General features: G+C 38.4%; 1 protein-coding gene and 1 long non-coding RNA gene across 3 annotated transcripts; one reads left to right on the top strand and one right to left on the bottom strand.

The window, feature by feature from the left end:
• Positions 1-3,190: 3,190 nt before the first annotated feature.
• Positions 3,191-6,840, bottom strand: LOC127537162 (uncharacterized). The gene is made up of 2 exons (XR_007946659.1): positions 5,950-6,840; positions 3,191-4,173 (listed from the first exon to the last, which is right to left on the bottom strand). It is a non-coding gene; the product is annotated as an uncharacterized LOC127537162 (long non-coding RNA).
• Positions 6,841-7,045: 205 nt separating this feature from the next.
• Positions 7,046-19,424, top strand: gtpbp8 (GTP binding protein 8 (putative)). 2 transcript variants are annotated; one of them, XM_022213806.2, is made up of 8 exons: positions 7,046-7,166; positions 9,521-9,720; positions 9,844-9,997; positions 11,753-11,851; positions 13,700-13,830; positions 14,844-14,943; positions 16,862-16,980; positions 17,741-19,424. In XM_022213806.2, exons 2-8 carry the CDS (start codon positions 9,551-9,553, stop codon positions 17,829-17,831), a joined length of 864 nt encoding a protein of 287 aa, XP_022069498.1. In that variant the 5' UTR covers positions 7,046-7,166; positions 9,521-9,550; the 3' UTR covers positions 17,832-19,424. The 2 variants fall into 2 exon arrangements, with proteins under 2 accessions (XP_022069498.1, XP_022069499.1); XM_022213807.2 differs by having other exon boundaries at positions 7,051-7,152.
• The last annotated feature ends 2,145 nt before the right edge of the window (positions 19,425-21,569 follow it).

The following is a 21,569-nucleotide window of genomic DNA, read 5'->3' as shown; positions in this document are numbered from 1 at the left end:
AAAATAACAAAACAAAACAAATGGCACAGCTAAAATAACAAAACAAAGCTAACATAACAAGTAAAATAACAAAACAAAACAAATGTAACAACATAACAAAGTAAAACTAACAAAACAAAAGTAATGCAACAACAAAATGAAGTAAAACCATAAAGTAAAACAAACAAAACGACTAATACAAAGTAAAACTAATGAAACAAGTAAAACAAAGTAACATAGCTACAAAATAATGTAAAACCATAAAGTAAAACTAATTTAACTAATGTAACAAAATACAAGTTACATTAGTTAACTTAAATTAGTCCTCAATAGAGGGATGCCAGCAGCAGCAAAGAGTCTTCTTGATTCTGCTGAAGAAACTTTGGATTCTCTTCAGTAGTTTTTCAGGACAACCAGAGGAAGCACCAACTGAGGAGTTGATGTCTCTATCTCCATCAGAAGGCCAGAAAACTACATCTTCATCAATCGAACTCAGATCTCCTTCAAAAACAGCTGGGTTTTCATGGCTGGAGCTGAAAATGGACATCAAAGAGACACCGCCTCCTTTTGGATACATCTGGATTTGGAAACAGAGTAAAACCAAGTGATCAGCTCTCGCCTCTCAGTGACTGAGTAATACCTGCTACTGATTCACTTCATCCTCAAACAACACAGCAGAAAATACTTACATTGGCCAGGTCTTCCAGAGAGCTGGGCAGCTCACTGGAACTATGATCTAGTTGATCAAAATAGCGGGAAACTGAATCTCTGTCATTGGAACATGGATCTTCTCCATCAGAAGACCAAACAGATGTATCATAATGACTGGAATAGAGATCTTGTCCGTCAGAAGTCCTGGATACTGAGTCTTCCTCCCTGGAGCTGAAAATGGACATCAAAGAGACAGAGGTCTATGAGCCCCAGGAAATTCTGTCAGACCCGTCTGAGGAACAGTCTTCATAGAAGTCAAATGGCTTGACTACGAGGACGACTGCTCTGTCAGACTCCTCTGTAGAACAATCTTCACCGTAGTCAGATAGTTTGACTGCTAGGACCAATTGATCAGATTACCTGGTGGCTGTAGTGGTGTTATAAAACCCAAAGTCTAGTTCCCAGTCAGGCTCCTCCACTGGACACAGACCCCTGTTAGACTGGGACGGGGCCAGGCTGGATGAAGGGTGAAAAACAAATACATGAACCAGTCAGTCAGCTATTAAAGACATCAGTTTATCATTTGTTCTGTACTAGTGCGAACATCACAGTCACTTACTAGTTTACTCTGCTGTGAGAGAGCTTGGTCAGGGGGCTCATGGTGGTGAGTGGCTGCTGCACAGCTTCACAAGGGGATAGTTTGGGATCCCCATCAGGACGCAGCATCTGTTTAAAAAGATTCTCAACGGCCACTCTGACCTCCCTTTCAACACTGCCTCCTTTTGGATACATCTGGATTTGGAAACAGAGTAAGACCAAGTGATCAGCTCTCACCTCTCAGTGACTGAGTAATACCTGCTACTGATTCACTTCATCCTCAAACAACACAGCAGGAAATACTTACATTGGCCAGGTCTTCCAGAGAGCTGGACAGCTCCGTCACGCTGTTACGTTTCTCTGCTCTCATGTTTTTTGCTGCTGTGTTTTCTTCGAATGTCTGAAGGACCAAAACATACATGACAACTGTTTTAGAAGAGTTCTGATGACATATTGTGATGGAGCAGTCAAAAACCTGAGCAGGGAAATATGATGAAAAGGAGTCCAAAGACCTACCTCTTGCTCAGCGTGGACAATAAAGTCGATGCCTTTTCTGAGGATGATCACAGCTCCTGTCCCTGTGTTTAGTAAAACAGCAGAAATTAAAAAGATATCTCTGATCAAATAAGTGTGAAAATCAACACTGGCCTCAAGTAGCGAACACTGATAAGGTTTATAGCAGGATTTTCTAAAAAAATGATCTTTTACTGTTCTCAAAGCCTGGACAGAATGTGACACAGAGCTGATCTGTCCAGTGTTACATTTAAGGAACAGTTTAACAGTTAGATTTTCAGTTTTATACATTTTGCTGACAGAGCAGATACACTGACTTTGTCTGTGTTGAGTCGGTCTTACCTGATGCCATGTTGGTCGAAGTTCTCCGTTTGCTTCTGTGCTATTTGAAAGTGAACTGTCAAAGTTGTGCTGTCAAGTGAAATTAAATGTTGCTCCTTCAGTCTTTGAGTGTTGATGGTTGAATGATCCCTGATGCATTGGAGATGTTTTTTTATGCTGCCACCTCATATGACATCTGGAATGTCATTTGGAACCGTTGCATTGTTTGAAAAAAAAACAAGCAGTTCAAATAAGTGAATTCAGCACCTTATAGTGTAAAGAATAATGTTTCTCTGTACAGCTGTAGTTTTACAATATCTACAAAATAATTACCGTCAAAGCGGTACACAGTCCACAACAGATGATGTGTATGTTCAGTTTTATTTTTTGTCAAACACATGTCTGTGAGCAACGTGTAAAACAAAATGTCCTTCCTCCTGGACCTCAGTGCAGTATAGGACAGACATTTAAAGAAAACAAGTTCAAAAAACAACATACCTGAGTTCACCCTTAAATGCAGATTTGGGGTAGTTAGTCACCCACCACTGTATAATATCCTGTGATTTATTTAGTTCACTTAATTAGTGACTCATCTCCCCATTAGTCCTCAAATTATTTGTCATTAACAATGTTTTACTGTCAAAATGCTGAACATGACAAAAGCGTCTTCCTTTCATCTAACAACTGCATGTTACAAGATTCGAGACATGTTTTTTGTTGTTCTTTTTTATTTTTCATCATGACCATTACACTGAAAAAAGAAAATGGTTGGAACAACTTAATTGAATTGTTTCATGTGGTAACATCTAAATGAATTAAATCATTGTGTTAATGTAACTCATTAGCCTCATTTCAAATAACTTAAGTCACATGTACTTAATAATTCAATTGTTCTCAAATCAACATTTTGCATTAATCCAGCTTAAAATTAAGAAAGTCAACTTAAATTTTTCAGTTTTTCCAACTCAATAACTTGCATAACCCAAAAGTAAAATAATGCTCCTTTCTAACCTAATATTATGGTTTCATGAAAATTACTTTTTGTAGTAACCTTGAAATGAAATTTAATTTTAATATAACTAAAATTACAATTTTAAGTTGCTGAGAATATTAAAAAAAACAAATCTGATTGGTTTTTTGTTATACTTTATTGTGTAAATGTTAAATTCATGACCGCCAACACAGCTTTTGGGCCAACACAGTGCACATTTGTCCTTTTTAAAACACATGCACAAAATGCATAACTGTTAGTAACAGCACAAATTACTTTTGTTGGCAAAGTGCAAGATAGTGCATCAAAGTATGACACAAATATGCCTAACAATATCAACAGTGTTCTCACAACTATGAAAACGTGCCAAGACTATGCAGAAACCTCTTTCATCAACTAAAGCCAGTGAATATTATGGATCTGAACACTATCACTGAATAATGGGAATGAAAAAATATGAACACTTCTATGAGAGTATTAAATCACAGTTACACATGGTCACAACTGTTTGTTGTGTAACTGAACACACCAAATTGAAATGCAACCTTTTCCTACAAACAGAAGGAAATATGTTTGGAGAAAAACTTCTGCCAAACCCATGAAAAAATCAGTGTAAAAGCACTTCAAATTGTGGTTTTCAGGAACATTTGTTGAGTCTCATCGAGAATTAAAATAAGGCCCAACAACTGAAAGAGACACGTTTTTTTAAATGCATTATGTACAAACACCATTGTTCTTTCACAGTATGGCACTAGGCTGTTTGTTGGCCCAGAGGAGGAATTCATTGTGGTGTGTCGTTACTGTGAGCTTTGAAGTTTGCTATACAGATTACAGACTTTGGGGGACATCTTATCCTGATCAAGCCACAACAGGATTTTTTGGAGTACTTCAAAAGTGAAGCAAAGGGGTTTTGGATCAGCTAGGTTTAGTGCATAAATCAAACCGAAAAGCAGGGCACAAGCTGAGGCAACCGAAGTCAGTTCATGCAGTACTTCCATGCCGTCAATGACGATGCCAATGTCTTCAGGTGGCTCCTGAAGTCCTTCCCCCTCCTTCTGAATGACAAACACTGCCATGGTGAGCTGCTCCAGCTCCCTCTGAGTATCATCGGTTCCAGAGTCCTACAGAGGGGTACAGGACACAAACACAAATCATCATTTGCCTCACTTCTTACTGTGATGAAATTTCTGGGTGATATCACATTATCTGTGTTATGTGATGGGCTATTCCTTGACTGGGTGTCATCACACACCACAACCTGCAGAGAGAGGTGAAACTATTCCTTTGAACTTGCATAATCAAATAAGTCAGGCAAATCCTTTTTACTTAACATATATATATATATACACAGTGCCTTGTGAAAGTATTCGGCCCCCTTGAACTTTACAACCTTTCGCCACATTTCAGGCTTCAAACATAAAGATATAAAATTTAAATTTTTTTGTCAAGAATCAACAAGTGGGACACAATCGTGAAGTGGAACGAAATTTATTGGATATTTTAAACTTTTTTAACAAATAAAAACCAGAAAAGTGGGGCGTGCAATATTATTTGGCCCCCTTGCATTAATACTTTGTAGCACCACCTTTTGCTGCAATTACAGCTGCAAGTCGCTTGGGGTATGTCTCTGTCAGTTTTGCACATCGAGAGACTGAAATTCTTGCCCATTCTTCCTTGCAAAACAGCTCAAGCTCAGTGAAGTTGGATGGAGAGCGTTTGTGAACAGCAGTCTTCAGCTCTGCCCACAGATTCTCGATTGGATTCAGGTCTGGACTTTGACTTGGCCATTCTAACACCTGGATACATTTATTTTTGAACCATTCCATTGTAGATTTGGCTTTGTTTTGGATCATTGTCCTGTTGGAAGATAAATCTCCGTCCCAGGCTCAGGTCTTTTGCAGACTCCAACAGGTTTTCTTCCAGAATGGTTCTGTATTTGGCTCCATTCATCTTCCCATCAATTTTAACCATCTTCCCTGTCCCTGCTGAAGAAAAGCAGGCCCAAACCATGAGGCTGCCACCACCATGTTTGACAGTGGGGATGGTGTGTTCAGCGTGATGAGCTGTGTTGCTTTTACGCCAAACATATCGTTTTGCATTGTGGCCAGAAAGTTCGATTTTGGTTTCATCTGACCAGAGCACCTTCTTCCACATGTTTGGTGTGTTTTTCGACCTGGTCTAATGTGGTCTGGATGAGGGGGGAAAAAAAAAAAAAAAAAAAAAAGTAAAATGTGCCTTTATTGCATTTTCACAAATAGAATAAAGTTTTCACAAATCAGAGACTATGTTTTTATGACTTTTCAGGCTCTGTAGAATAGTTGAGTACAGATTTGAGGAGTGTAGGTACAGTGGTTTTCAATCTGGACCTGGTCTAATAAGGACTGGTTATAAAGCCACAACGGTGAAATATCCCCTTAAACGTTTTCACAAATTTTACAAATACAGTAGTGTCACACGGACTGCACAGATCCGAGTAAAAAAATTTTTAACCAACAGTCAAAAGATTTGATTTCCACTGTTAAAAAAACATGCACAAACGCAATGAAGGAAATTTATTTCCTAAATTTAAAAATAACACAAGATAAAACAACTTCTTAAAAAGAATAGACTAAAAATCCGACTAAGACCTATTAAAAACAGTGCCGTTGGGGGGCATCAGACCAATAAAACAGAACACACTGGTCTTTGAGGCTATGCTTATCTTGGCCGGTGTAATAGTCCTTTTAAGGGGGAACACACACACACACACACACACACACACACACACACACACACACACACACACACACACACACACACACACACACACACACACACACACACACACACACACACACACACACACACACACACGGGAATCTGCGTTGTATCAATCCTCCTCGGCGTCCATCGCTCACTTCAGCCTTCAGTTCCTGCCTCCGTACAGCCACGACCCGACTCAGTCCGCCTCCGTCCTCTCCCCTCGAACCAGCGCTGCTTACTGCATGTAGCGTGGAGTTTCTTTGGCTCGATCCACTCTCGTGTCGCTCCACTTTGTTCCCCGTCTGTCCCCAGTTCTTCTCGCAGTCGCCCTGTTACTCCTCTCCTTCTCTTCCCCTGTGCGCTCCTTTCTTGCACGTGTCCCTCTTTTGTTCATCAGCTCAGGTAGCTCTGTCCAATCAATGGCAGTCTCCACTAATCAGTGCCAGCTGTATTCACTAATTACAACTCACAACAAAGAAAGATCACTCCACCCAGTAAACAACATGCACACTCAAAATAAACCCATGCAACTACAAAATAAAAACATAACAAAATGACCACTGCAAACAAAACCATGCAACTATAAAATGAAAACTAAACAATTAAAATGACCACTCCAAACCATGCAACTAAAATACAAACTCAATAACAAAAATACAACTGGTACTGTGACAGTTTCTCTTGTCAGGCATAGTTAATGTCTTACCCAAATGTCTAAAATGTTTACACATCAAGAAGTGTCGAAAAAAACAGATAATCAGTGGATAAACTGTTGCACCGCACGTTCATTTAATTTCCCCTTAACTTTTCCCTTAAGTGCCGAATCGGAAGCTAACTTCAGCGTCGTGTCGCACGGCTACATATACAGACAATCACACTCACATTCACACCTATGGGCAATTTAGAGTAAATCAATTAATCTCAGCATATTTTTGGACTGCGGGAGGAACCCGGAGTGCCCGGAGAAAACCCACGCATGCACAGGTCGAACATGCAAACTCCATGCAGAAAGATCCCAGGCCCATCCCGTGATTTGAACCGCGGATTTTCTTGCTGCAAGGCGAAAGTGCTCACCACTACGTCACTGTGCAGCCCTTAAAGCAACAAACAAGCAAATAAAAAACTTATTAAGATATTGTGTTAGTCGTTTATATTACTTAAGAATACTTAAGAATAAATTCTAATTAAAAACAAAAGGAAAATAAGAGGTGGACGCGGAACCTTTAGCAAACTTGCGTTGTTTCAGTCCGACTCATTTGAGTGCTGCACAACATGGAGGACGGGTAATTGTTTGTAAAATTGCAGTAGTGACAATGACAGCAGGGAATAGGGACCCGTGTTAATATTAGAACATGAAGGTGAGGGGCTTCAGGTAAGCCATGAAGGAAAGGCACATTTGTAAATGTATGCCGTCAGTGTGAAGCGTTTTGTACCTGTCATGCTAATATTCTGCTCTTTAGCTTTACATGCCCACCTCTCTAAAAGTCATCTGTGTACCGACAAATTAGGTTACTATTAAATTAATTTAGTCATCGTTTTTTGAACACGTTCTAATACACGTTTGTAAACGTTTTCCTAAACAATTAGCGACATACTACTGTGGTGTCAATAAACACCGCATTTAACTCTAATCTTTCAGTGTATTTGACATTACTGTTTACACTTGTTGTGCCCACGTGTTCATAGCAGAAACTTCACACAACTCGGTGTATGTTGCTGTGGATGTTCATCCCTTTATGAGACTGTGTGCTGTTCAGACTCCTGCTGTGTTGAAAGGGATACAGACATTATGCTGGGATCTACCTAGTCAGACTGCCATTGCTACTTGTATGGAAAAGTGAGCCGGGTGTTCAGGTCGCAAAGTTATGTCATGACTATCCCCACTAATAAGTAATTCACATTTCTACTTAAACATGTAGCAAATACTTCTTAGTTAAAATGTATTGTGGTTTGTAAAACAACCCGGAAAACATGTAACTCGACTCTAATACACTTAGAGCAGAGCACTTACACACGTGGGCAAAATTGTTGGTACCCCTCAGTTAAAGAAGGAAAAACCCACAATTCTCACTGAAATCACTTGAAACTCACAAAAGTAACAATAAATAAAAATTTATTGAAAATTAAATAATCAAAATCAGCCATCACTTTTGAATTGTTGATTAACATAATTATTTAAAAAAAACAAACTAATGAAATAGGGCTGGACAAAAATGATGGTACCCATAACTTAATATTTTGTTGCACAACCTTTTGAGGCAATCACTGCAATTAAACGATTTCTGTATTTGTCAATGAGCGTTCTGCAGCTGTCAACAGGTATTTTGGTCCACTCCTCATGAGCAAACAGCTCCAGTTGTCTCAGGTTTGATGGGTGTCTTCTCCAAATGGCATGTTTCAGCTCCTTCCACATATGTTCAATGGGATTCAGATCTGGGCTCATAGAAGGCCACTTTAGAATAGTCCAACGCTTTTCTCTCAGCCATTCTTGGGTGTTTTTGGCTGTGTGTTTTGGATCGTTGTCCTGTTGGAAGACCCATGACCTGCGACTGAGACCAAGCTTTCTGACACTAGGCAGCACATTTCTCTCCAGAATGCCTTGATAGTCTTCAGATTTCATCGTACCTTGCACACTTTCAAGACACCCTGTGCCAGATGCAGCAAAGCAGCCCCAAAACATTACTGAGCCTCCTCCATGTTTCACCGTAGGGACAGTGTTCTTTTCTTCGTATGCTTGGTTTTTGAGTCTATGAACATAGAGTTGATGTGCCTTACCAAAAAGCTCCAGTTTGGTCTCATCTGTCCAAAGGACATTCTCCCAGAAGCTTTGTGGCTTGTCAACATGCATTTTTGCAAATTCCAGTCTCGCTTTTTTATGAGTTTTTTTCAGCAGTGGTGTCCTCCTTGGTCGTCTCCCATGAAGTCCACTTTGGCTCAAACAACGACGAATGGTGCAATCTGACACTGATGTACCTTGGCCTTGGAGTTCACCTTTAATTTCTTTGGAGGTTGCTCTGGGCTCTTTGGATACAATTCCAACGATCCGTCTCTTCAATTTGTCATCAATTTTCCTCTTGCGGCCACGTCCAGGGAGGTTGGCTACTGTCCCGTGGGTCTTGAACTTCTGAATAATATGAGCCACTGTTGTCACAGGAACTTCAAGCTGTTTAGAGATGGTCTTATAGCCTTTACCTTTAAGATGTTTGTCTATAATTTTTTTTCGGATGTCCTGGGACAATTCTCTCCTTCGCTTTCTGTTGTCCATGTTCAGTGTGGTACACACCTTTTCACCAAACAGCAGGGTGACTACTTGTCTCCCTTTAAATAGGCAGACTGACTGATTATGAGTTTGGAAACACCTGTGATGTCAATTAAATGACACACCTGAGTTAATCATGTCACTCTGGTCAAATAGTTTTCAATCTTTTATAGAGGTACCATCATTTTTGTCCAGGCCTGTTTCATTAGTTTGTTTTTTTAAATAATTATGTTAATCAACAATTCAAAAGTAATGGCTGTTTTTGATTATTAAATTTTCAATAAATTTTTATTTATTGTTACTTTTGTGAGTTTCAAGTGATTTCAGTGAGAATTGTGGGTTTTTCCTTCTTTAACTGAGGGGTACCAACAATTTTGTCCACGTGTGTAAATTAAAGCTACTGCGTTGTTTAGATGAGGTGCATTCTGAAACCTGCTGGATTATCACACTGTGTGTCCTCCTCTCAGTTGAAGGCAATCTGAAATCCATAAGGGAGGATGTTGTGTGTCCAGCTGCGCCTGTGGCTTCAGCCTGGGACTCGAGTTTGTGCTGTTACCTGGCAGAGCATCCATAAGCTTGCCTCACTCCAGAAGGCCACAGCACTTCCCCAAAAGAAGATGCAAAGCTTACTTTACCCCTTTAGCAGCCTACAGGGTTATCTGGACAGGTACTGTGGTTTGTGCCAAGATCTGTCATGTGTGACAAGTTTATCACCACAGACTAAGAATGAAACTTTAGATCTGTCATATGCTCAGCTCAATCCTTTAATCAAATTGCACCAATATTTCAGGTCTGTGGACAAATCACAGTTCCAGCTCTTTCATCCAAGTTTGGAGGACATGGTGGAAGCAGAGAAGCTCTTCTGCTCTTCGCCTTCTCACAAGATAGATTACTATACTTCTGCAGAGAGGATGGACCATGCACCTGCACTCAAACAACCAGAGGTTAGTGGGCAGCTTTAGCCGATTTTTACTGTCATTGCTACTAAAATGTTTTTATTAGACTTTGTGTTCAGCAACCTGCCACACAGCATGATTTTAGTTTCCTCTGTCTTGTTTCAAAATTAAAATGAAGGTTTAAATGGGCAGTTACAAAGCATAGTGCATTAATTGTATGCACCTTTTGTTGCCTTTTCAATGTCGAAAGTGTCATGTATTAACAGCCACTAGACAATACAAGGATATAATTAATGATAACTTGTACAGGAAAATAAATTATCAATGGACAGTATTGGGATGATGGTAACAATGCAGTGTGTTGGCTAACAGGTATAATTTCCACCACTCCCAGGTGTAAAGTGAGTATTTATGCATTTCTGTTAAATTTCAACAGTAGGGTTGTAGGTTTGACTCTGACACTGTAGTTGTCAAGGACACGGTTTGCTTAGCTCTCCTAAATAAGCCCTCTGCTTTTGACGGGCAAAAAAACAACTGCTACAAAGAAAGTGATTCTTTGACAGGCATGACAAAACTGCTGTGTACCACAAATAACTTTATGTAGTGGAAACACTTTGTACTATCTGAACAATGGGAGAAATATATTTCGGAGTACCACTTCTGTGCACTGCGTGCAAGTTGCTATGACACATAGGTCAGGGAAATGAAAGTGATCATACTTGTAAATGGAGAGGGTTTTTTAAATTACTTTTTGTTGTTTGCTCATGTGTTAGCAGAAAGCACTGCTGTCTGAATGACGAGGATAAAACCGTTTGACTCTGCAGTAAGATGATGCCCCTTCTACATGAAGTGGCTCTGCTCTGACAGGAGAGATGCCATACAAAGTTTTATTGTACCTTTGTATGATGGCAATATAATCCATTTAATCAGATTAGTAGCCCGCCTTATTAAATCAGTCAGTACGCAGTCTGTTCTTTATTGCCCTTGTTTTATCAGGCTTAAAGTGTCGAACCAGTACAGAATAGTTAAACTGATCCAAGGCAGTTAGTGTAGTCATTTTATTGTTGGAACTGGCCTCATCATTAGCTACCAATGAACAGAGAACTGTAAAAGAAACCAAAGATGGTGTGAGTGACTGAGCTCCATAGTTTTGAGTATGAAGTTGCTCACAGTGTCCCTCCTCAACTCGAAACAGCCCCACCATGTGAAAAAAGTAGAGTAATGTGTCTTTATCCTCCTGCAGCCTCATACATAGTTAAGCAGGAGTTGACATTTGATAATAAATGAGCAGATTTATAACCTTATGGACGGTAGTTTTCACCGGAGGACTTAGAATGGAACATTGTGTTGACAGGACAACGAGATCTCTTTGGCATGCCAAGTTGGTTACCACTCTGCCTCTGTCAGAGAGTGATGTATTTGCAGCTCACTGGCAGCAAGAGCCTCCATCCATCTGTCTTGTGTCGGAGAGATGGATGAGCCTGAGCTGTGTCCTGTGGGACTTGGCGGTCATTGGTACTGCAAAAGCAAACGGTGGCAGCCAGAGCAGGTGGTTTAGTTAAATTGTTGAATGACTCAGTGAATGAGTAAAGCTTCAAAATACCACAAGAAAAATATATCAGGGCAAAATTATATCAGTAAATTATAGTATTGGATTGTATAGTAATATATAAGTAAATTAAAGCTAAGCCATTTAATTATTAACACAGAAACATCAAATTCAACACTGCTTAATACTGGAGAATACATACACTTACTGTAGGCGTCTGCTGATGATTTCTCTGTGCTGATGTGTCTTCCCAGGTGTGTTTCATCGGCAGAAGCAATGTGGGCAAGTCGTCTCTCATCAAAGCTCTGTTTTCCCTGACTCCTGAGGTCGAAGTCAGAGTCTCCAAAACTCCAGTGAGTAGTCTGAACTGATGTGAACACTTAGCTCCCCAAGTATTGGAACAGTGCGACCAATTCCTTTATTGCTGCTGTAAACTGAAAACGTTTGGGTTTGGCATCAAAAAATGAATATGAGACAAGAGATCAACATTTCAGCTTTTATTTCCAGGTATTTACATCTGAATTTGATACAGAATTTAGAAGAGAGTGCTTTTTGTTTGAACTGACCCATTTTTCATGTGAGCAAAAGTGTTGGAACATGTGACTGACAGGTGTGTTTTGTTGCCTTGGTGTGTCCTATTACATTGATTATTCAAACAATAAATAGTGCTCAATGTGATGGAAGGTCAATACATGTTAATAAATAACTATTAGCCTGATTGGTCCTACTGACATATTTTCTGGCTGGTCTAGGTGTAAAAATGTAATAAATTCTGTTCCATTGTGTTGAAGAATTCTTAAAAGATTTAGAAAAAAATGTATGCAAAGAACCCCATAGAAAACCTGTTTGCTGTAAAGAGTCTTTTATACCTAATTTGACTCTAAAAAGTTGTTTCTCTATCAATTTGCTAAAAGTATTAAGTTTCTGGGCTTACCTTTTTGGAAGGTACTCCCAGTGAAATAGGCAACTTCCCCTACTGTGGAGTGGACACTTGAATTTTCAGTTGTGTATTGCTCAAACTCTGATATTGGTGTTTGAGTGGCATATGAATCAGGTATCCAGGTACTTTGAAAACAAGAACATATTCCGATCTTCTGTTTTTTTCAGTGACAGCGGAAAACATCACACTCGTAAAAACCATGTTTATCTTGGCAGCCTTGAGTTTTCAAAGAAGCAAAATGCATGATTGTTTTTTGTGACAAAGACACGTGGTTTTCAATGATTCCATCATAGAACATTAAGAGGTATACTGTAGGTGTGGAATTGGAAATTCAAGACTGCTGTGATATAAAATGCTCTTTAGAAGTGTATGTAACCTTTTGTTCACAACGGCATATATACATCTCCAAGCAGGTAGAGTATAACTGATGCAGTGAAAAGTTATACTTTGTGCAAGAAAGGCCTTTGAAGAAAAGCATGATGATATTCCAGCAATTGAAACACTGGCCAGCAGCAGATGGGTCGCCCCTTGTGAGCTGGGTTCTGCTCAAGGTTTCGTCCCATTAAAAGGAGAGTTTTTTTCTTTCCTCTGTCGCCTTAGGGCTTGTTCTGGGGATTCAGGCCTATGGGTCCTGTTAAGCATCTTGAGACAATTTGAATTCTAATTGGCACTATATAAATAAAATTGCATCAAATTGGAAAAGATTCTGTTGTTGCAGACTGACTATGTACATTTCACACTGTCATTAAGTTTGTTTTCATTTTAACAAAACCTTAACTGGACACAATATCTAGAATATTTGAAGACTGAGTAAAAATGTTGAGAATAAAATAAGACAGTATTCTTATTTATACCGGGCTTTGCAAAAGTTCTGTTACACTTGCAAAATGCAAGCAAAATGAACACAAAGGTTTTTTGGTGCAATAAGGTAATTTTTTATTTCCCAAATATTTCAATATATGTGTCAATGATAATATTAGTCAGAAATGTGGCCACCCAAAAGTTTTATTTTACTGCACCAAAAAATCTTTGTGTTCATTTTCGTGAATGTCTCAACAAGTGTAACAGAACTTTTGCAAAGCCCAATATGCTGCTGTATTGAATGTAAAGTGGTCATAACATTGAACTGCACTGAATTTAAGTGAGGAAGTTCACACGCAGACACACTACCAAATATATCTTATTTGCCTTTCTTTATTATTTCATTTAGTGGTTTTCCATGACAACCTTTTCAGCTTTATCCGTTTAATCTTCTCCTCAGGGTCACACAAAGAAGATGAACTTCTTCAGAGTGGGCAAAGCATTCACCATTGTGGACATGCCAGGCTATGGGCACAATGCACCAAAGGACTTTGTAGATATGGTGGAGCCTTATCTTTACATGAGGAAAAAGTAAGAGATCTACTGTATTGCCCTGACAGACAGAAATAATGACCTTCGTGGACACATAATTGACATCTGTAGTATTAAACTAACCTTGCTGTAATATGATTTATTTTGGAAGGCCAGTGCACAATTGAGCGCAATAACACCAGAGTTAGCTAGAAGCTACTTTGCATCTGTTGCCATATGTGTCATAACGTATGCTGCAGAAACAGGCCAAGACAGAACTCCCCTTATGATTACATACCTTTGGGAGATGAAATTCATTCAAGAAGCCAATATCAGTCTGTCAGAAAGACAGATTTATGATTATTTGGCTGTACCATAGTAGTATCCATGATTTACTCTAAATGTTTGCGATACGTCAACTTGCTGACACATTACTGATTGCCGTTTTGAACATTGTGCATTCTAAAATACAATTCTTGAAATTCACTTTTTACAAAGACAGAAATGCAACAGTACAAATTATTTTTATATCAAACTGCCGGTAGAAATGGTTACTTAGGACATTGGAAACATTGCACTGAAATTGTGTTTCATGTTGACATGATTCATTGCATAATTTCTACAGATTTAATAACTGCACATTCGTGTTATTCCTCCACATATCAAAAGTGTGCTTTTAGATGTACAGTCCGATCCATAAATACTTTGACGTTGGTACAGTGATTCATGTGTGTTACAGTTTCCTCCTAGGTTATATTACCTGTGGATTGTGACTTGGTCCACAAGGTGATGCTGTTTGCTTTCTGCGGTCATTTAAAATTCATTTGTGTTTTCCAAGTGTTCCAGCCTTGTCGATTAAATCCGTTTAAGAACCTCAAGAGAAAGACCATCAATGATAAATGAAGGGGAAAGCGCTATAATTACTGGTTTGCTTTTAAACGTACTGGCCGTATATTCAACACCTCAGGATCTGTGTCAGTCGGTGTTGACAGGACCTTGAAGAGTCAGTGACATCTGTGAACTGTCTCAGTTACACTACGAAACTTGGCAAATACATGTTTGTTTTCGTTCAGTCTGGTGAGGACATTCCTGTTGGTTGATGGCAGTGTTGGTTTGCAGAAGGCTGACCTGATCGCCCTGGAGATGTGCGAGGAGATGAAGTGTCCATATGTGGTAGGACAATCGCATGGTTTTTGTTGTTGTTTTAATAATAAATTCAGGCTGATGTAACGGGCAAAGATCTCCAAAGGAAGGATTAATTAGAGTCTCGACTGCAAAAGCAGAGCATATGGATTAAAGTATTATTTATTTCACAGTAAAAAAAAAAACAACACATTTCTCTGTTTTATCGATCAGCCACCATGTGACGAGGGTAAGCTACCATTTCTATTTTTAACATTTCTGATTCTATTTATAAATTCTGGGTCTGAATCACTCTTAGTTTTGATTCTTTGAGTTGCAAATGGTTCAAGTTACTACAACAGTAATATCCAGCTTTTTCATTACTGTAAACATAATAATACCCCAGTGACGTGATATATTGTATTATAGTAGAACAGTCACAGGAGACACATTGTGCGTGTAATACTTTTTCTGAATCTACTGATATACTTTGACTTGAAGCCACATTCTTAACGCCAGAGCTTTAAAGTGTGTTTTTCTACTTAAAGAAAGAATCTGAAGACTTTCTCCGACACTGCCCATCTCTGCATATAAGCATAATGAAATTCTTAATAATGATATGACAGACTATAGTTAGTTGTTTTTCCACCAGTGAGGTAGCACAGACGCAGTCGGAGAGCATGTTGCGGGATGCAAATAATAAACTGTACAGCCATCAATGTAAAACCTTTGAAAGGAATGCCGGACTGTCATCATCTGCCCCAAGAGTCCACAAAAGCAGGACAACATTTGAATGAAACTTTGCCTGAGAAACAGTGGTACGCATACTGTTTTTGCTGAATATACACAGTTTCCTTTTTTGGTAGAGGTGGAGCTTACGACCCCTCCTTTTTACATTCTACTCATTCTTCTTGCAAATCCTCATCATTATGTCCACACCGAATTAATGCTGAACGCTCCCACTCAGCTATTTAAAAAGTGCCGTCCCCTCTGAAATGCCTCCGCTCTGACGTTATAATGAAGCACCCCCACTCTCTACGCACTCTGCAGTCAATTATTCATGCTCTTAGGTTATTAAACACTATAACACATTAAGGCTGTGACAGTGCAGCTTTGGACAAAGATGAACTTTCCTTGCTGAAAGAAAGAAATAGCAATGGGCCCGTGAGCTGAAATGGTCAAAGTTTCAATCCTGGAACAGAAAAAAAAAGTTTGCTCAATCAATCTAAATCTGTTTTAGAATTTTTTCATGTTCAGCAGTGCTCTTGGACATAACAGTTCGGGCTATGTAATTTCTGGAAATCTGGAAAAGATGAATCATTCAATCACGTCATGTTGTGTGGTGTAGTACTCTGAGATGGCCAGCAGGTGTCAGAATGAGTCTCTTCTGCTTTTCATGCAGCTTGATTCACTGTCAGAATGCAGCTCAGTAAGTTAGTTGCTTAACCCCAATAACACCCCCAAAAAACGTTTCATCACAGTAACTTAATTCTGCTCATCAGCCGAAGTAAACACACCAGATGTGGTGAAAATTTGCTGCTCCCCAGAGCAACTGTGAATAAAAATTCTGGGACTTACTAACTAAACTGCAGATTGTGTTTACTGTACATATTTAATGCCAGGTTTCAAAGAAATTCAACATTATTTTTTTTTTTTTTTTTTTTTGATTTATGGCATCAAAACTTTATCCTACTGCTCAGAAGAAATTTTTGAGTTGTATGGACTTCTGGTTATGGCTGTACTGTTTCCATAGAGGTGCAGGGAAAAAGGCGTCCATGTTGAGTAACAATGTGAGGGCAAAAACACTGTTTCTGAACTTGCTTGTTGTTCATAGAATTCATAATTGTGAAAAAAGAATAGGATCAAAGTGCAAAGACATTGCAATGCATTAAAAATCTCTTCAGCTGTTTTCATTTGATCGTGTTATTCTGATTTTTTTTTCTCACACAAAACAACTCTTTTTGTACAGATGGTGGTGACTAAGATTGACAAATGTGGACATGGAACGCTGCTGACAAACTTAATCAGTCTACAGGATGTGGTTAAAACCCAGACCACAAACTGCTTCCCCCAACCGTTTCTGATCAGGTGACAGTCTCTCTTTTTCTTAAAGGGGAAAGCCATAGATATGCTTGTAAATATCGAAAAATCTGATAATGAATGCGTCCTATTCTCTAGATCCACTCCTCCTCCTTGCAGAGCTCCATTGTTGTCCAAAAACTTTTAAAAACACACTTTGTTGTTTAGTTTCAATTATGTCCTCTGCTGTAAATAAATCAGCACAGTACCTAAAAAAATGTCTTGTATCAGTACGTAATGGATACCTTTTTTTTGTCATTAGAAAGGATGCTTTTTATTCGTAACACGTTCGTCTCCTCTACCTGTTGAGATGGTAAATTTTCACAGCACCAATTACTTTATTGTGACAACCCTGTCTTTGAGTCTTTATTTTTGACAAAAACATTATTTTCTCTACTACAGATCAGGACTTGAGTAGAACAAGTGAAAATAACTGCAAATGAGATCTCATTCGATGTTAGACTCAACCACAGGGACGGCATTACTCAATCACACAACTCTTTAGAAATATGAGTGTCATAAAATGTGGAGCATTTTTTACTGAGTCAGGTAGTGTCGGAATATTTACTCACAAAGAAGTCAAAGTGCAGTCCTCCGTTATCAGTACCGTAAAAGCGTTTTTGCGAAATGTATTGAATTCTGCCGACATTGTTCTTTATTTTCCTAATTTTTTGTTATTGTATGAATTGTTTTTTTTATGTTTTGTAATGAAAGAAATTTGACCTGTACTTCACAGTTAGATTTTATTTGTCTTTCTCCTTTGCAACAGCTCCCTGAATTTTGGGGGGGTCTACTTCCTGAGATGCTTCATTGCCCATGTAACAGGGAGCATCAGATTAAAGGACACCTGTCAAAGCTGATGGGAGGCCAGCTCATGTGGAAATAGGACTTGACAAAGGTTTGTCCTTTATCACCGTGTCTTGAATGTTTCTACAAAAACAGAGACTGTCGGATTGCTGCACCATATATCTGGAGACTTATATTTTATAATAAAATGTGATGAACTTCTTTGTTGGTTTGGTTGGTTTTCCTTTTACTGTAGTTAAAGATTATGTTTAAAAAAATTGCAGAATAATGCAGAGGCAGGAGGTTTAGGGGTTCCAAACTTCTTGTTGTGTCATTATGCATTTTGCCTGCGTCATCGAGCTTATTGGGCCCTTCCACCAGAACGAGCTCCACCCTGGTATGAACTTGAAGCTCATGTATGTCCCACACTACCACTGGTCTCTTACTTGTCTGCTTCCTTACCTGGAAATGCTCGTACACACCCCATTTTAACTTGTCTTAAAACAGTATGGCAGAAAGTTGCAAAAATACTAAACTTCGACTATTTAAAATGTATGTCGTCGAGCATATGGTATAATCCTTCTTTGTGCATTGGTAAGACATCCTTTTGTTGGGGGGGAATGGGTGAAAAAAGGTATACAAACCCTTGGTGATCTCTTTAAAGATGATCAGTTGAAATCATTCAATGAGTTAACGGATGAATTTAAACTTCATAAGCATCAATACTGGCATTATGCACAAATTTATAATTTACTAAAATCAATTTTTAAAAACCAGGTTCTCCCACAGAAGGATGTATTACCCTCATTAATTTTATCTTGTTTGGGCAAAGGGCATGAAGTGTCATTCTATTACTCACTTCTACTGAAGAATGTTAGCTCTACTAGTGCTCTTAAAAACGCATGGGAACATGATTTAAAAAGCTCTTTCACAGATAAGCAATGGAGTGACATATTAAGCAGTCTTAAAGGTATGTCACAAAATATGAGGACAAGACTAACTCAGTTTAAAATTATTAATAGAGTATACTGGACACCATCTAAAATGTATCATTTAAAACTTAAAGATGACCCTTCATGCTGGAAATGCACAGAGAATGGTACACTAATTCATGTGTTATGGTATTGTTCCAAAGTGCAAGATTTTTGGAATGCTGTACATGAATCCTTGAACTCCATTATTAAGTTTAATATTCCTTTCTCTGCTCATTTGTTTATTCTGGGAGACCTGTCAATGCTCAAGGGACTCACTTCTAAAAACAGCCTTGAATTTGTTCAGACTGCATTAATGGTTGGAAGGAAGTTGCAAGTACAACAGTGGAAATCTAAATTTACACCATCAATTTCAGACTGGTACAGCTCATTATCCATGGTTGCTGCCTATGAGCATATTTCTCCCCTCTACAGTGGAGGAACACATACATTGAAATGGGATGCCTTCCTACAGCATATATATGGAAACTAAATATGTAACCTTATATGATTTTTTTTCCTTTCTTGTCTTGTCCCTTGTTTTTATGTTTTGTCATTTAATGTTGTAATGTATTGTTGTATTGTTTGTTGTTTCTGTTGTATCTATTTATTGTTGATTTAGTTTATTTTTTTGAACATGTATAAAACAAAATAAAAAATTACAAGTATCAAAAAAAATAAAATGTGATGAACTTCTTTGTTGGTTTGGTTGGTTTTCCTTTTACTGTAGTTAAAGATTACAGTATTTTATACAGATTGCAGACAAACGACATGGTGTGTCATTTCATTTTTACGCAGATGACTGCCAAATTTATCTGCCTTTGCATCAGTCCAAGTCCCTTCTTGAATGTCTTAAAGACGTAAAATTGTGGGTGGCGTACAATTTTTCGCACTTCAATGAGCAAAAAACTGAGGTTTTGCTGTTTGCTCCCAATGACTCTACTCATGTGGTCAAAGCTGAGCTCGGCCCTTTAAACCAGGCCGTAAGCTCTGTTGTGACAAATCTGGGTGTAAAGATGGACTCTGTTTTTAAATTTGACGCCCAGGTTAGTGCTGTTGTGATTTCAAGTTTTTATCATTTGAGGCAACTTGCCAAAGTAAAGCCTTTTTTATCACCTTACAACTTTTAAATTTTTATTCACGCTTTTATCTCCACTCGTTTAGATTACTGCAATGCATTTTACTCAGGACTCAGCAAAACCTCACTGTCGAGACTACAGCTGGTTCAAAATGCTGCCGCACGCCTCTTAACAGGATCACAAAAATTTGTTCACATAACTCCCATCCTCCGATCCCTCCACTGGCTCCCCGTGCACATCCGTATTGATTTTAAACTTCTTTTATTTGTTTTTAAATGTCTTCATGGTCTGGCACCCCTGTACTTGTGTGATCTGCTGGCTCCCCACATCCCATCTCAGTCACTGAGGTCAGCAGATCAGGCTTTACTGGTGGTGCCAAAGACTAAAAAGAAATCGAGAGGGGATCATGCTTTTTCTGTGGCTGCTCCTAGATTGTGGAATGAGTTCCCACTACATATTAGATTGGCACACTCTCTCGACTTTTAAATCTCTTTTGAAAACGCATTTTTTTACTTGGCGTGTGGCTCAGCTTAGAGCTGGCTTTTATTGTACAACCTGTGTTTTATGTCATATTTTTATGCTCACACTATTTTATTTGTATTTTATTTTGACATGTACAGCACTTTGGTCGACAGTGTCGTTTTTTTAAAGTGCTTTAGAAATAAAGTTGATTGATTGATTGAAATGCCCGTAAGTATAATAAATGTCCGATAGGCAATGGGTGCTGGAAAAGCAGTAGTCCTCTTTCCCTCACAGTAATAATATAATCATATCATGAATGGATTATTAAAAACCTTAGTGCAGTTTTTTAGTACTCAGACACGTTCAACTGGATGTCTTCCCAATATCTACTATTTTGAGCAACATTCACTGAAGTGGATACCACACATCAACAGTTTAAAGGGCACTTCAGGACAATTACAGGTGAAAAGGGTGAAACATTTTAGTGAACAGGTATCATTATGACACTTGCACAGTTGATTACCTACGTCGAGATGTTTTTTTTTTTTTTTGCATTGCAAGCTTTAAGAAGTTTAATGTTTAATATGCATATGCCTGTATTATGTCATTAAAAATGTGAAAATCTGCATTCATTTTCAGAACAGAAATCTAACATTTGTGAAAGTCAGGTTCAAAATTTGTTTCATTTTGTTCATGTATTGGAGTCTAATGTTTTCTTTTAGAGGACATTTTGGATATCTCTTTTAATCACTCACTAAATTGGAATATAATCAGTCAGAAAAAAATAAATCACTCTTTGCTATGTTTTGGGAAATAAAATATTCTCTATTTGAGCTGTGAATTATACATGAACAAACTCTTGTGTTAAAAAAAAACAGTGGAGAATGTGGCTTAGAGTACTAAGTCAAAAAATCATTTGGTAGATGTAAGTCCATTTTTTAATGTACTCCACAATTTAGGGGAAAGATCTCAGCAGATAACATCATAAAACCTGCCCAGTTTATTACTTATATATGTGTATTCGGCACTGCAGAATAGACAAAATGCAATAAAATGAATACCAAAATCTGTATTTGTTTGTTCTCACTCCATCAGTCTGATAGAAGATGATGTGGAAAAACTGACCAGTGCAAGAAAAATGTTTTTGCCTTCCAGATTTATGCTACAATTTTTCAAATCAATGCAAATCCCACTGGCAACAATTGTTGCCGCTCATTTTTCTTTTAATTTTTGTTCTCTAAACGTGTTGTTTTGGCTTTGGACAGCTCATGCAAGTTTTAAAATCAAAGAATAGGTTGTC

Source organism: Acanthochromis polyacanthus, chromosome 14, assembly GCF_021347895.1.
Source record: "Acanthochromis polyacanthus isolate Apoly-LR-REF ecotype Palm Island chromosome 14, KAUST_Apoly_ChrSc, whole genome shotgun sequence".
NCBI classification, from domain to species: Eukaryota; Metazoa; Chordata; class Actinopteri; family Pomacentridae; genus Acanthochromis; species Acanthochromis polyacanthus.
This window is presented reverse-complemented; position numbering and strand designations above follow the sequence as displayed.